The sequence below is a fragment of the Nomascus leucogenys genome, chromosome 2 (assembly GCF_006542625.1).
Source record: "Nomascus leucogenys isolate Asia chromosome 2, Asia_NLE_v1, whole genome shotgun sequence".
Classification (NCBI taxonomy): Eukaryota; Metazoa; Chordata; class Mammalia; order Primates; family Hylobatidae; genus Nomascus; species Nomascus leucogenys.
The window spans coordinates 31,571,964-31,586,141 of record NC_044382.1 but is presented as its reverse complement, the minus strand read 5'-3'; the positions used below and the strand labels follow the sequence as shown (position 1 = coordinate 31,586,141).

The 14,178-nt window shown below is 37.8% G+C and overlaps 1 protein-coding gene across 6 annotated transcripts in view; it reads right to left on the bottom strand.

The window, feature by feature from the left end:
• The window catches only part of PPP2R2B (protein phosphatase 2 regulatory subunit Bbeta), a 492,508-nt gene extending 478,670 nt beyond the window's left edge, over positions 1 to 13,838 (bottom strand). The window contains exons 1-2 of one of the 6 annotated variants that reach the window (XM_030826999.1): positions 13,560 to 13,838; positions 13,362 to 13,439 (exon numbers count right to left, since the gene is read on the bottom strand). Coding sequence is in view for 3 of the 6 variants with exons in the window: in XM_003266591.3 (XP_003266639.1) it covers positions 13,362 to 13,439; positions 13,560 to 13,569 (88 nt within the window). In the remaining 3 variants the exon portion in view is untranslated. The remainder of the gene's footprint in view (positions 1 to 13,361; positions 13,440 to 13,559) is intronic. The other 5 variants (XM_003266591.3, XM_003266586.3, XM_030826967.1 and 2 more) reach the window with 5 other exon arrangements.
• Between the last annotated feature and the right edge of the window lie 340 nt (positions 13,839 to 14,178).

Below are 14,178 nucleotides of genomic sequence, written 5' to 3'. Positions count from 1 at the left end.
CCTTTCTGTACCCCACCTTCTCTAAGTGGGCAGATTTTCCAGAAAAGAACTCCCAGTTTCCTTCAAAGGAAATTCCTGCAAATTCCAACATGCTATGAATCTAAGTGTTTAATCCCACAGTTACCTATTTGCTCATTAACGTCATGTGGGTAAATAATACTTGGATTAGGTGTAAGAAGTCCTAATTAATTGTTCATGTTTGTTGATGATGTAGAGACAACTAGCTGTCTGTAATTTTCTTCCACTTGCTCTGACATCATGTCTGTAGAACTGGAGCCTAGAACCCTCTAGAGGTGTTTATTGATCTTCTCAAAGATGAAGTATAATCTTTGCATGCACCCAGGTGTAAATAATCTTTTTAATAACCACATGGATCTGATGGCCATTTTAAGCTCATTTAGAGAGAGTTTACTAAACTTAGCAAATATTAAACATTAAAAAAATAATGATCTGGGTGGTAGAATGACGAGTCATTTTTATTTTCTTGTTATCTGTTTTCATTAGTATCACAGCTAACATTTACTTAGCATTCACTCTGTGTCAAGTGCTGTGCTTTGTGTAGATTATTTTATTTCATCCTCCTGACAAGCCTATGAAGGAGAAACTACTACTTTCCCATTTTACAGAGGAGTAAAGTGAAGCTAAATCAAAATAAAGTTAGGCAATCTATTCAAAGTGACACAGAAAGTTGTTTCATTGGGATTCAAACCCAGGCCATCTGTTCATAGGTCATTCTCTTAACTATGGTAAAGTCTTTCTAATGCCCTCAAGTTTCTGTTAGAAACACAAAGAGTATTACTTTATGTGAAAAAAAATGCAACTTTTTAAACAGTAATATCTGAGTTGTTTTTAAAATAAAGTTTGTTATTTATTTTTTTCTGTTTTAGTTTCATGAATTAAACTGCTATTAAATAGCAATATTTTTAAAAGACATCTTCAGCATGCTGTAAGATACTTTTTAGAAAAATATTCTCTCTCAGGTACATCTGATGAGAAGCTGTGCTTTACATGAATCATTGACTGAAGAAAGAAGAGGAACATGCATTCTGAACCATGTGTGAATGGTAAGCTGTAAAAAATTGCCATCAGTTTTCCTTGGAAAATAGGCACTTAATATCAATATTTGGAAATCATTACTGCTTGAATATCATTGGTATAGACCTGCCAACATAAAATTACCTGGTATATTTGATTAATGGTGTAGAGTGAGAAGCACACATGGACAAATGGCTGTGCCATAATTTTGGGAAAGGTTGCTTTAAATCGTAAGCAGAAAAATCACTCATGAAACAATAGATGATAATGACCCTTAAGAAACAGCTAATACTATTAAGGAAATATCATCCACAGTAAAAAATAAAATGAAAAAACAACAGATCTTATGTTCCCTAAACTATAAGCTGAAAGGACATGGTCAGGTCTAAAGGCGGCCAAATTTAATTGATCTCAACAATGCCTTGAAAATTGCTTTTGGGCACTGAACAAAACTGTAACATTTACAAATTCCAATGGCGATTCTGGGCAAAGATAGCACAGTGAGCTTCAGACCACAGACAGCATTTTACTATGAGAGGTGAGGTATGAAGACCTCTACGTCAGAAGCAAAAACAAAACAAACAGAAAGAGTTGAGTTTAGAGGTGAGGTTTAATTTTCACAATACAAGTACAAGGAAGATTATGTTACTGAAAATTCTCCATTGAGGTGAAATGCCCTAGGATTTAGGTCCTAAAACATCAGAGTACTTCCATCCTTAAACTCCTGAAAGCTTCCCATTGTACCCAGAATAAAACACAATTATTTACCATGGCTTACAAGCTCACGCCTGAACCTGCCTCTGCTTCCCTCCACAACTTCAACATAAACTCTTCCCCTACTGACTGATCCAGGCATCCTGGCCTTCCTTCTGGCCATGCCTGGATTGCTTCTGTCCAGGGCCTTCACACTTGTTGTCTCCTGTGTCTAAACACTGTTCCCATGGATTTTTTGAACATGGTTTCTACTCATTATTTGGGTCTTAGCTTAAATGTCACCTCTTTAGAAAAGCCTTCACAGAAAAGCCATCTAATAATGTAGCATTCCCCAATCTCTCATTTAATTTAGCCACTCCCACATGAACACATTTTATACTCTTTTTTTTTTTTTGAGACGGAGTCTTGCTCTATCTCCCAGGCTGGAGTGCAGTGACACAATCTTGGCTCACTGCAACCTCCGCCTACCAGGTTCAAGCAATTCTCCTGCCTCAGCATCCTGAGTAGCTGGGATTACAGACGCCTGACACCACACCCGGCTAATTTTTGTATTTTTAGTAGAGACAGGGTTTCACCATGTTGGTCAGGCTGGTCTCGAACTCCTGACCTTGTGATCTGCCTGCCTCGGCCTCCCAAAGTGCTGGGATTACAGGTGTGAGCCACCACACCAGGCCCATTTTATATTCTTCATAGCATGTGTCATCATCAGAAAATGTCTTGTGTTTTTGTAGGCTTGCATTTTCCATCGTCCACCTCTGCACTGGAGGGTGAGCTCCATTAATACCACAGACCGTGGCTATTTCGAGGGCTGCTGTGTTTTCAACACCTACTGACCAATATATATTTACTGAATAAATGGATGACTAAAATTCAATATTCTTACCTCCAACCAAATTGGTATAAAGTTATTTATACTCTCTTTTTTAAAGCTCTATATGATAAAATAAAAATAAATATACTAAGAAAAAGGCGTAATGCTCCTTGAAGCCTTGAGCAAAAAACCAGGAACCACCCCACAATGTCCATGTGCTTAATTATTTATTCTTGGCTTTTAAATTCCATTAACTAATAGCACGGGCAGTAAGTAGGATGATGCTGAGCCTGCTTAATGAGCAACATTTACAAAAAGGCAAATGCTCTTCTCACACACCCCAGGCCCCAGCGTCAAGACAAGTCCGTCTAGAGAAGCTTGGTGTCTGGATTTGCCTGAGCCAAATGTTTTACCAAGAACAAGCCAATGACCCACCACCCTTTGCACAGTGGTAGCAATAGAACTGGTTAAGCCTTATCTGTCTTTTTTTTCCTTTAGCTGATACCATTGTTGGACTACCTTGAATCGCATCCTCATTCGTTGCTGCAAAGCCGAGACTTTGTTGTGGCATCCTCCACTCAGGCATGACGATCCTATACCAAACTCAGATGCAAGCCTGTTTGTATAAAGCTAGTTATGCTAATCCCATTCTCCTTGCCAATGGATGGTTTAGAAGTGGGCATCTGCTGGGAAGTGGAGATTGCAGTGAGTCGAGATTACGCCACTGCACTCCAGCCTGGTGACAGAGCGAGACTCCGTCTTGAAAAAAAAAAAGTGAAGCGGGCATCTGACTTAGACTGTGGCAAAAGGGACATCAAAAGAAATTTTCTAGGGATATCTGATGGAAAAGTTTCCTTTATTAAAAAAAAAAAATCAGAATGTCCTTTCACTTGACATTGTTGGTTTATCTGAGTATGACGCCCAGAGTTGCAGCAGTTGTCTTGGGACCGAGCTGACATTCCAAGGACAGCAAGGCAGGGAGATGGAGAGGATCTGAGTTCTCTGTGCTGTGCTTCACCTAGGGAATTTATCAGCTCTGGGGGCTCCCTGCCTCATGACTTATTATGTGAAAAACTGGATATTGCAATAACCTTTCAACCGATTCCTGCTTCTGACAGTGGTCCCTTAATTGAGCTGCTGCTAGAAAGAGCGTTTTTCTAGTGGCTCTCTATTTCATTCAGGCAGGAGTCCAGCTATTTATAATGGTTTATAAGGTCCCCATCTTGCATCTGTCTGCCATCATCTGTCTCCATCTTTCACAACTTCCTCCTGTGCCTACTCAACTTCAGACACACTGGCCACAAGTCCAGTCCTTAAATATACCAGATAAGCTCTTGCCTCAGGGCATTTGTACTGGCTGTTCTCTCTATCTGGAACTCTCCTCCCCAGATATTCACATGATGATTTTTTTTTTTTTTGCCTTCTTCAAATCGTTGCTCAAATGTCATCTTTTGCATGAAGTCTTGACCATCCTATTTAAAAGAGAACACCATATCCCTTAACCCCGTATTGGTTTATTTTCTTGCATTTATAGCCTCATATTTTATATTCCACTTGTTTATTATATCTATTGTCTAGCCCCTCCACTACTGAATCTCCAGTGCCTAGAATGCCAAGCACATAGTAGGTGCTCAGTAGATATTTGCAGAAGAGATCGTTCTTTTACTGTTCCAGATATTTTGATAGCAGTTTTCTGTTGGAGCTGAAAGCATCTTGAAAGCATGATGGATTTCCTTTGAGTTGCCTTGGTGTCCTATGCCCTGCATTTTCAAGATAGTCAACCTTGTCTTAAACTCACAGTCAGTGCATCCAGAGGAAGCTGAGCAGTAAAAAAATTCCTGGTGTAGGATTCAAAAATTTGCTTTCTGGTCTCTACAAGACCTTGGGCAATTTAAAACTTATCTCTAGCTGCTTCAGTCTCCTCATATCTATGAAGAAAATTAGGTCTACTATCTATAATATCTATACTATCTTTTTGTCTGCAATGTGGGATTATAAGACCGATTCTAGTTATCTCCTATGGGTTATAAGACATATATGACCCATATATGTTAAAAGTAGAAAAGTCCTGTGTATCTGTAATGAATTGTTTTGAATGAAATTTTTATTCTCTAGAAATATCCATTATTGTTGCATTAATGATAATATTGATGTTTTTTGGTTAGTTGACATTTATTAGTTACTGAAGGCTATTTTCAGTCAATAAATATTTATTAAGCCCCTGCTTGGTGTCAGGTTACTTTCCAGGAGTGCTTTATCATGGTAGTTGAGAATACCAACTCTGAGGTCAGACTGGTGTGTAAATGGATACGTTGTTAAACTTTCTGAGTCTCTATTTCCTCCACTGTAAAATGGGCTTAAGCTGGCACCTGCCTCATATCTTAGTGTTGCAGCAAAGGTGGAATGAGATAACATGTTGAAAGCAATTATTAAGGAGTCTGATCTTGTAAAACCTGATTAAACGGAATTATCATTATTATTATTCTACCCTGGCCAGGTATTGTGCAGCACTTTCAAAGATCTTATTAACATATCCTTTCATCCTCCCAAGCTGGCGGTCACCCAGGGAACCTGAGCAATAGCACAAGAGAATAATTGAACCATGAATAAAATGTGGGTCTATGTACCCAGAAGTCCTAGCTAATTCCTGTTTCTACTTTAGGTCTCAGATTGGCTTCCAATCTAGCCAATCTTACTCTAGCAAGGCTTCCCTGCTCTGTTCCCAGTGTGGGTTGGGTGACTTACTCTTTTTCTAGCACTTTCCACAATCACATTGGATTGTCATTAAAAACCATGTGGTGATGTCCTCAGGAAAGTGTACAGTGCTTAATGGAGGGGAGCAACAGGGTTTTGTCCATGACTGGCCTCATCGTCCAGCCCAGTGCCTGGCACATACTAGGTGCTCCATAAATATTTGTTAATTAAACACATTTAAAGTGATTGGCATTAGGGAAAGGGTGAAATAAATAGCCATGGAGTTTTTTTCTCCTTCGTGGCTAGGAAATATTTAATTACCTAATGCTTACAAAGACAACAGGATGTTTGCCTTCAGTGTTATGCAAAGAACCTGCTTCCGTTCCTCCAGAGCTCACTTCTCACCAGCCCACCTGCAGAGTACAGCAAGCCTCCTCACATCAAGACATTCTCCATCACAGCTGAGAAAAAATGCTTTCATCTTGCACAACTTGTTCACAATCAGTCCAATTTTTCTTCTGGCAGATTGGAGCGCCATGCAAAGTGAAGTTGCATAGGAAATCCCCTTGTAGCCTACCAGGTGCAGAGAAGAGATCTCCACTTCTTTTTCACACACAGAGGGAAGGTTTTCACTCCCTTCAGTGCCCGAGGCTGAGAACTTGGCTGCACAGTATCTCACACTTATTGGCATTCTGGTTTCCTTTAAATGCACTCAAAACACCTTCAGATTTTCTATCTTCTCTGCTCTTAGAATTGTCCTCTGATGTAAGGAAAGAAAGAACAGAATTTCTCAATGTGTCTCTTGGATCAAACTATTAGAATTATTTGGGATGGGCCAGGCGTGGTGGCTCCCGCCTGTAATCCTGGCACTTTGGGAGGCCGAGGCAGGCAGATCACAAGGTCAAGAGTTTAAGACCAGCTGGGCCAAAATGGTGAAACCCCATCTCTACTAAAAATACAAAAAGTAGCCGGGGGTGGTGGTGGGCACCTGTAATCACAGCTACTTAGGAGGCTGAGGCAGGAGAACTGCTTGAACCCGGGAGGTGGAGGTTGCAGTGAGCCAAGATCGCACCACTGCACTCCAGCCTGAGTGACAGAGTGAGGCTCTGTCTCAAAAAAAAATTAAAAAAAAGAATTATTTGGGATGCTTGTGAAATATGCAGGTCGTTTGACTCTGTCCCAGACCTAGTGAATCAGAATCTCTAGAGGTAGAACCTAGTAATATGCATTTTAACATCATTCCCAGGGGATTCATATGCACGATAAGGTTGGAAAATAATTCAGTATCCTGTCTAAGGTCACTAAGTGAGTAACTGAACCAAGTTTAAAGTGAGAGATTATCTGATTTCAAATTGGTGCCTAATTAAAAATCCTCTTGAGTTGTTGATTTAGAAAGCTTCTGTCCAAAAAGACAGGATTCCTTCCCCCTGAAATGGGAATTCTCAGTGCCAGCCCTTCACCCTGTATTCAGGAGTGGGAAGAGCAAGGCAAGTAAGGCTCCATTTTCTATCATTTAGGCTAAGATCTGTGGGGTGAAGTTACAATTATTGTAACTAAACATCTAAGAAAGGGTATTTGTCAATCACTGACTTCTTTCTATAAAATGAGGTGAAGGTCACAAGTCTTTTTACTGCTTTGAGACAATCCAATTGGTTGTGGTTTTTTTTTTTTTTTTCTGGTGACAGCCAAGAGTCACAATCACTGAAGGGAAGCTGAAAAATCATTCTTATAATCCTTGGATTTCTTAAACATCCATGCAAAACAAAACATTATTGCAAATGTTATAGTTAGAGGATTCCTCTTTGCAAGGAAGTCTCAGTTGTTGGCTTTTACTTTAGGGTATATGAAATACACCTCACATCGACAGTCAGATTGATGTTCTTCTCTCATTAGAAAGCAGAATCGATAGAATGCCTCATCCTTTCCTGTACATGAGTGATCTTTTCAGAGGGAGGGAAGGAAAAAATGTGATGCCCATGTATCAAAACAGAATAAATACCGCAATTATTTCCCATGAATAAGGTGAAGTGACCTATGTTGACAGATATCAAAGAACTGCAGAATGAGGAACAAACAAAGCACCCTAGAATTGCAATATCGGAAAGAAAATGGTTATATGCTGTAGCTGGGATAAAAACAGAAACTGCACCAGATAATTCTTTTTCCCTTATACAAAATCAGACACCAAGTCTCAAGAAGTTGTCTGATATCGAGTGGGCAATTTCCACCATATAAAGTACTTCTGATGAGGAAATAATGTAAAATTTCATGCAATGAAATCATATGTTATATGAAATATGCCTGCTAAGCAAATCAAATACAAGCATTGCACATGGTAAATCAGAACCTTTAAATGTGTAAGTGTCTTCCAATAACTCAACTAAGTCAACGATGTTTAGATGGCATCCTAACCACCAGCATAACAGTGTAAGTTTAGGTCATCAATAAATTGTTTGTTGACTGCATGTCCACATGATCTGCATAAGTTATGTGATCTCATTCAGTTCAATGGTGCCAAATATCATCTGCATGCTGAGGCCTCCCCAGGTTCTATCTCTATCTCTGAGATTGTCTCTCTAAGACATATATACGACTCATATATACACATACAACTTCCTTCTTGATGTTTATACCTTTGTACCTCATAGCTACTTCATATTAATTATGTTCAAAATGAAGCTCATGATTTTTCTCCCCAAATATCTTTCTTTTTCAGGTTTCCCAGTGTTAGTAACTGGTGCCCACCAACCACCCAATTGTTCAAAGCTAAAACCTGAAAACTATCTTAATTCCTTAGTTCACTTCTCCCCTAAAATCCAGCCTATTGCCTCCAAAACATGCCTGGAGCCTGTTATCTCTTCATCTGCACCTTCTCCACTCTAATAAAGCCACATTGTCTCTCATCAGACTTCCTATAAAGCCCAAGGAATGCTATTTTTGAGAATGTGTCCCAGTGATATAATCACAGTAGCTAATCATGATTACTGAATAATGTCTATGTGCTATGTTGTTTAAAATATATATCTAATTATATTATCATAAGAATTCTTGAATAGCTTTTATTATCCCAATTTTACATATCAGGAAATAGAATCACGAAAAATTTGAGGTAACTTACTCCATGCCCATAAGTAGTGAAGCTAAATTTGAACCAGGTATTTTTAACTGTGAAACATATGCTCTTAATCACTATATCACACTGCGTTTCCTGGATAAATGTAAAGATTTTACTATTAGGTGTTCATAACAATGTTATAAATATTGAAAATCTAGGTAAATAAACTAGGGTATATGTACCTCTTATTATATGAAAGATGATCCTATATATTGTTAAGTAAAAACATCAATTTATAAAATAGTATTTCCATTATGACTCCATTTTGGCAAAAAAAAAATACTGATATTGTCTGGTGTAAACTAACCAATTCCTTGCACAGTAGTTGACACACATACTTGTTTCTTGACTGAATCAATTAATGACCATATATGCATAATCAAGAGGTTAGAAAAATATACCATAAACTTTTAACAGTGCTGATCTGTGGGTTGTGGGTTTATGAATGACATTTATTTTCTGATTTTTATTGGTTAAATTTTTAACTTTTCTACACTGAGAATATATTAAGTAATCAGAAAAATAAAAGAATAAACGTTATGTTTTTAAAAATTATTTAAGGTTTGTCTTAAAATGGTTTCTTCCCACAAGTCTATTTTGCTCCACCGAATTTTGTGTGAGATTCCTACCTCTTTGATAGTTAAAGCACTGTAGTCTTTAGCCTAAGCACTTTAATCTATAGCTCATTTTATCTTGTGTTCTATTTGATGTGATGCTTTACTCTTCTGGGCCATGCTCTATGTCCTCTCCAGTGGTGCATTTCTTGAGAGCTTGGACTATATTTTATTTATCTTTACAACCCTCTCACTTTCTGAGACAGTACCCTGGATATAGTAAGCACTCACTAAATACTTATTGTTGAACTCATAGTATCATTCATTTAAAGTCCTATAGAATAATTTGACGTGTGAAAAAATTCTGGTCTACTACTTGATACCCAAGATGCACATAAGCATCTTGCACCAAGATGCAATTTGAACATCTTATAACAATCTATTGGTAATGGCCTGATATATATATAATACATATATATTACATACATATGTATTATATATGTATAACATTAAATATATGTAATATAATATATTATATATAATATGTAATATTGTATATTATATATGTATTATATGTATATTTTATATTATATATTATTATATATGTACAATATACACATATGTATGCATATATATAATATATACATATATGTTATACATATATGTATGTGTGTATACACACACACAGACACACACACACACACACCCCTAGCCCTTATAGCCATAATGGGTAACTATACGATTATCCCCATTCTGCACATGAGGAAAACTGAAGCATGGAGACATTAACTTGCCAAGGTAACTGGCTAGTAAGTGATAGAACTGAAATAGAAAAAGCCATTAATAGGAATAAGTAACATGGAAGGGAAAGCTGAATAATTTTTATTGACTTCCATTGTATAGAAAATTAGGGTAGATTATGCCTGTTAAACCCCTTTGGTTTCCTTTAAACCAGATTTTTAACTAGTAGCAAGTGAAAGTCATTTATTAATTCACTCAACAAATGTTCAACTTTCATTGAGGCAGTGTTAGTGGAGGTTAAATGACATCTAAGATATGTTGGCCAGGGAACCCCATGCCAGTGGCTGTGTGTTTCTGACCAACCTAATTCTTCTTTTTAAAAAGTTTCTGCCTTTATTCACTATTTTAAAGTGCACTTTCCAAACAAAATAGGGATTGTCATTTTGATCCTAACTCTGACCCAATTAACAGTCAGTTCAAGCAGGCTATTTTTGTATTATGCACCGTAAACATTTCAACCTATCTTCAGTTCACGTGTATTCATAACGATCGTCTAAGGGCAGGTGTGTAAAATGCACATCCCAGGCCCTCATTCCAGACTACTAAGTCAGAGTCTCTATTTCCAAAACAATGTTTAAAGAGCAGGGGCTTTGGAGTCCCAAAGACTAGGTTTGAAAATTGCCTCAACCATTTATAAGCTATAGTGCCTTTGGCAATGTACTTAATATTTTTTGTTTCTTTGCTTGACTTCAATATCCTTATAGGTAATGTGGGAATAAAAATTCTTACCTATCATAAGGTTTTGGTGAACACTAATTTGGAATGAGGGTCTAATTATAATATTTATAATAATAGCTTACAAATATCGAGTATTTACAAAGTATTGAGCATTGTGGCCAATGCTGTATCTGTATTATCTTATTAATTTGTCTTAAGCAAATAATAAATCTGCAAATGGTAAGACCTGTAGTTACAGCAGACATTCAGAATTCTCATAATTGATGAGAAGCCAGTCACAAGGACAAGATTTAAGTGCAGAGTAAGAGAATAATGGATTACTTGGAACAAGTCATCTAGCCTTGTGTTGCCCAAAGCCAGTCCACTATCTCAGAATTAACTGGGTAAACTCATTAAAACACATTTTATCGGCTGGGTGTGGTGGCTCACGCCTGTAATCCCGGCACTTTGGGAGGCCGAGGTGGGTGGATCATGAGGTCAGGAGTTCGAGACCATCCTGGCTAACCGGTGAAACCACATCTCTACTAAAAATACAAAAAAATTAAATAAATAAGCCGGGCGTGGTGGTGGGCGCCTGTAGTCCCAGCTACTCGGGAGGCTGAGGTGGGAGAATGGCGTGAACCCGGGAGGCAGAGCTTGCAGTAAGCCGAGATCGTGCCACTGCACTCCAGCTTGGACGTGCAGAGCAAGACTCTGTCTCAAAAAAAAAAAACACATTGTATCACCCTGACCCTTGAAACTCTAACTTAGTAGCTCTTGGAGACCTCAGAGTCTCTATTGTTTAAAAAGTTCAAATGATTTTGAATCATGGGCAAGATTTAAAACAACGCATTCACTTGAACTTCATTTTCTTAAGATCCATGAGGTTAGAGAGTAGGTCATTTTTTTCTTTCTCTTTTAAAAAAAATTTCTAATGTGTAGCACAGTGCTGTCATGTAGAAGACACTCAAAAATCTTTTTTTAGGTGACATAAAATGGGATTGATAATTTTCTATCTGTCTTCATAGGGGCTTTAGAAGGATCTTTTGTAAGGCTCTATTTGACAATTCATCTCAAAAATAGAGGAGTTTATATACAAGTATAATTTTAGATCCAGTAATCCCACTACTGAGTCTATATTTAAAAAATAAAATCAGTATATAGAAGAGAAATCTGCTCTCCCATGTTTATTGCAGCTCTAGTCACAATAGGCAAATTATGGACTCAACCTAAGTGTTCATAAACAGATGAATAGACACATACAGTGATATATATATATATATATATATATATAAAATATGTGACATAAAATGGAATATATAACATATATAATATACACACAAACACACACACATTATATATATGTGTATATATATACATATATATATATATGTGCAATGGAATATTACTCAGCCATAAAAAAGAATAAAATCCTGTCATGTGGCAACATGGATAAACCTGAAAGGCATTATTAATATATTTCATTTAATAGTGAAATAAGCCAGGCACAGACAGACAAATACCACATGTTCTCACTCATATCAGGAACCTAAAAAAGTTGATCTCATAAAAGTAGAGAATAGTAAATAGTGGTTACCAGAGGCCTGGGAGGGTGGTAGGAAGATGGAAACAGATTGGTCAATAAGTATAAAGTCATAGATCTGAGGAATAAGTTTTGTTCTATAGCACAGTAGGTTGACTATGGTTAACAATATCATGTGGTATATCTCAAAACAGCTAGGAGAGAGGATTTTGAATCTTCTCACCACAAATAAATGATAAATGTATGAGGTAATGGATATGCTAATCATCTTGGTTTGATATCATTACACAATATACACATATCAAAACATCACACTGTACCTTATAAATATGTGCAACGTGGTGTCAATTTCTTTTAAATATAATTTTATAGAGATTTATTTATTAATTTTAGTGTGCTTTCTCCTACTTTGTAAACATAGAGTATTTGGTTTTTGGTCACCCACTATTAGATTCTATACAAAGGAATTATAGCAAGATTGTAAATAAACTACCTTTTTCAAATTCCTCAGATTAATCTTTGCTTGAATTACTTTTTACTCAGAATTGAAGTGCTGCAGAATGACCTGAAGTTCACATGCATTTATGCATGTTAGTTTGAGTATAGTGTTCAATCCTGCCAACTGTTCACTTCATCATTCTTTAAAGCTAGTTTTCGACCTGTGTTATACCACATCTGGAATCTAAACCTACCATCAAAGCAGCAAAATCTGTTTCGGGCAAGCCCTACTGCATTCTGCTAGAAGAGCTAAACTGTGATTTAAAACACCCAGAAGTGCTATTCTAGTTCCTTCCAATTGCCTATCATCCAGTGTTTTGTAATGCAGACACCCTTAGGGAGAGTCATGGAGGTCTCCAAGCCCAGGCTTATAAAAGAAGAAAATAAAGAAAATTAAAAAGTTCTTCAGGAGGAGGAAAACTAATGCATTATCCCAGGTAAAGGGCCCAGGAATAGAAAAGTCTCCTGAGAACCAGAAAGGCAATTATATGCTAAGATTGGGATTCAATGTTCTCATAAGTCATATGACTAGACTTGAATTCTTCAGTCTCCCTCCGCACTTCATGTATTGCCGATGGTCCTCCACATAGAATGAAAGGGAGAGAATTATGGCTGAAAGTCTTAAAATGTTTGGACTCAGAATTCTACAGCACTGACAGGTCATCCTGAAACAAGGCTTGCCTAGTTTAGCCTCTGTCTCTGCAAATCTATTTTACTGAAAGTTCATTTCAGTGCTGCTCATTGGTAGGAATAAAATAAATTTCAACAGAAAAAAAAAAACAGGAGAGAAAGAAATTATTAAATCCATTTCTAGCCTAGAATGCAATTCTGGGGTGTGTGGGGACTTAGATTCATGAAAGCAAAGATGAAAGTTTTTAATTTTGAAATCAGCACAAACTCCCAAGGAGTCAAGGAAAAGGGCATGGGGATTTCTCCTACCTTCTGTGGTTCCAATCTCGATAGTGCCTTTCACTTGGCTGAAGCACCATAGTGTGTCCTGGGTGAGTGTCCCAATTCCTGAAAACAACACAAGGAGACACTTCAGGTTAGGTAAGAGCTCCCAGTTATTCTTAAGAGACCAACAAGAAAAGAAATATATAGCAGAATCTATGCATTTCTAAAAGGAGACTTGCACACCAGGTATCATCTCGTCAGAGAAGAGACCCTAGTGAGTCCTGAGAGAACGGTCAGTCTGCAAGTACCACGTCCTGCTGTGAATCACTGCTCTGTCTCCTCCGTCTGACCAGGCCAGGACCAGTTTGAACTGGAGCAATTGGAGTTTGTCCCTTCTCAGGCCCTGGCAGCGTCCTGGAGTGGTTACGAAGGACTTGCAGTCATCCCCTGTGTGACTGGCCCTTTTCACGGGAATACTAATGCTTTTGATTGTTTTCCTTCTGTGATGGTGGGGAAGAGAATGAGGCAGTTCGTTAAGGGGTGAGAGGAAAAGAAAGGCAACATTTTTTTTTTTAAACTGGGCTTCACAGCTTGCATGGTTGAGCGGCCAGTAAGGGGTCAGATACCCAGAGCACTTCCATCTCTCTTGTTCACTTCTTGACTGCTTGCCAAAGTCAGGCTGACTGCAGAGTAGGGAAAAACAAAAAAAAACAAGGCTGGAGATGGGGCGGGGTGGCTCACACAGAGCTGGGGAGTCAGTTTCTGACAAATGTGGCCTATTTTGTTCCAAGGGTATTTTTGTTTCAGATCCAGTTGGACATTTGATGGGGCTAAATGTTCTGGGTAATAGTGACTCCTGGTT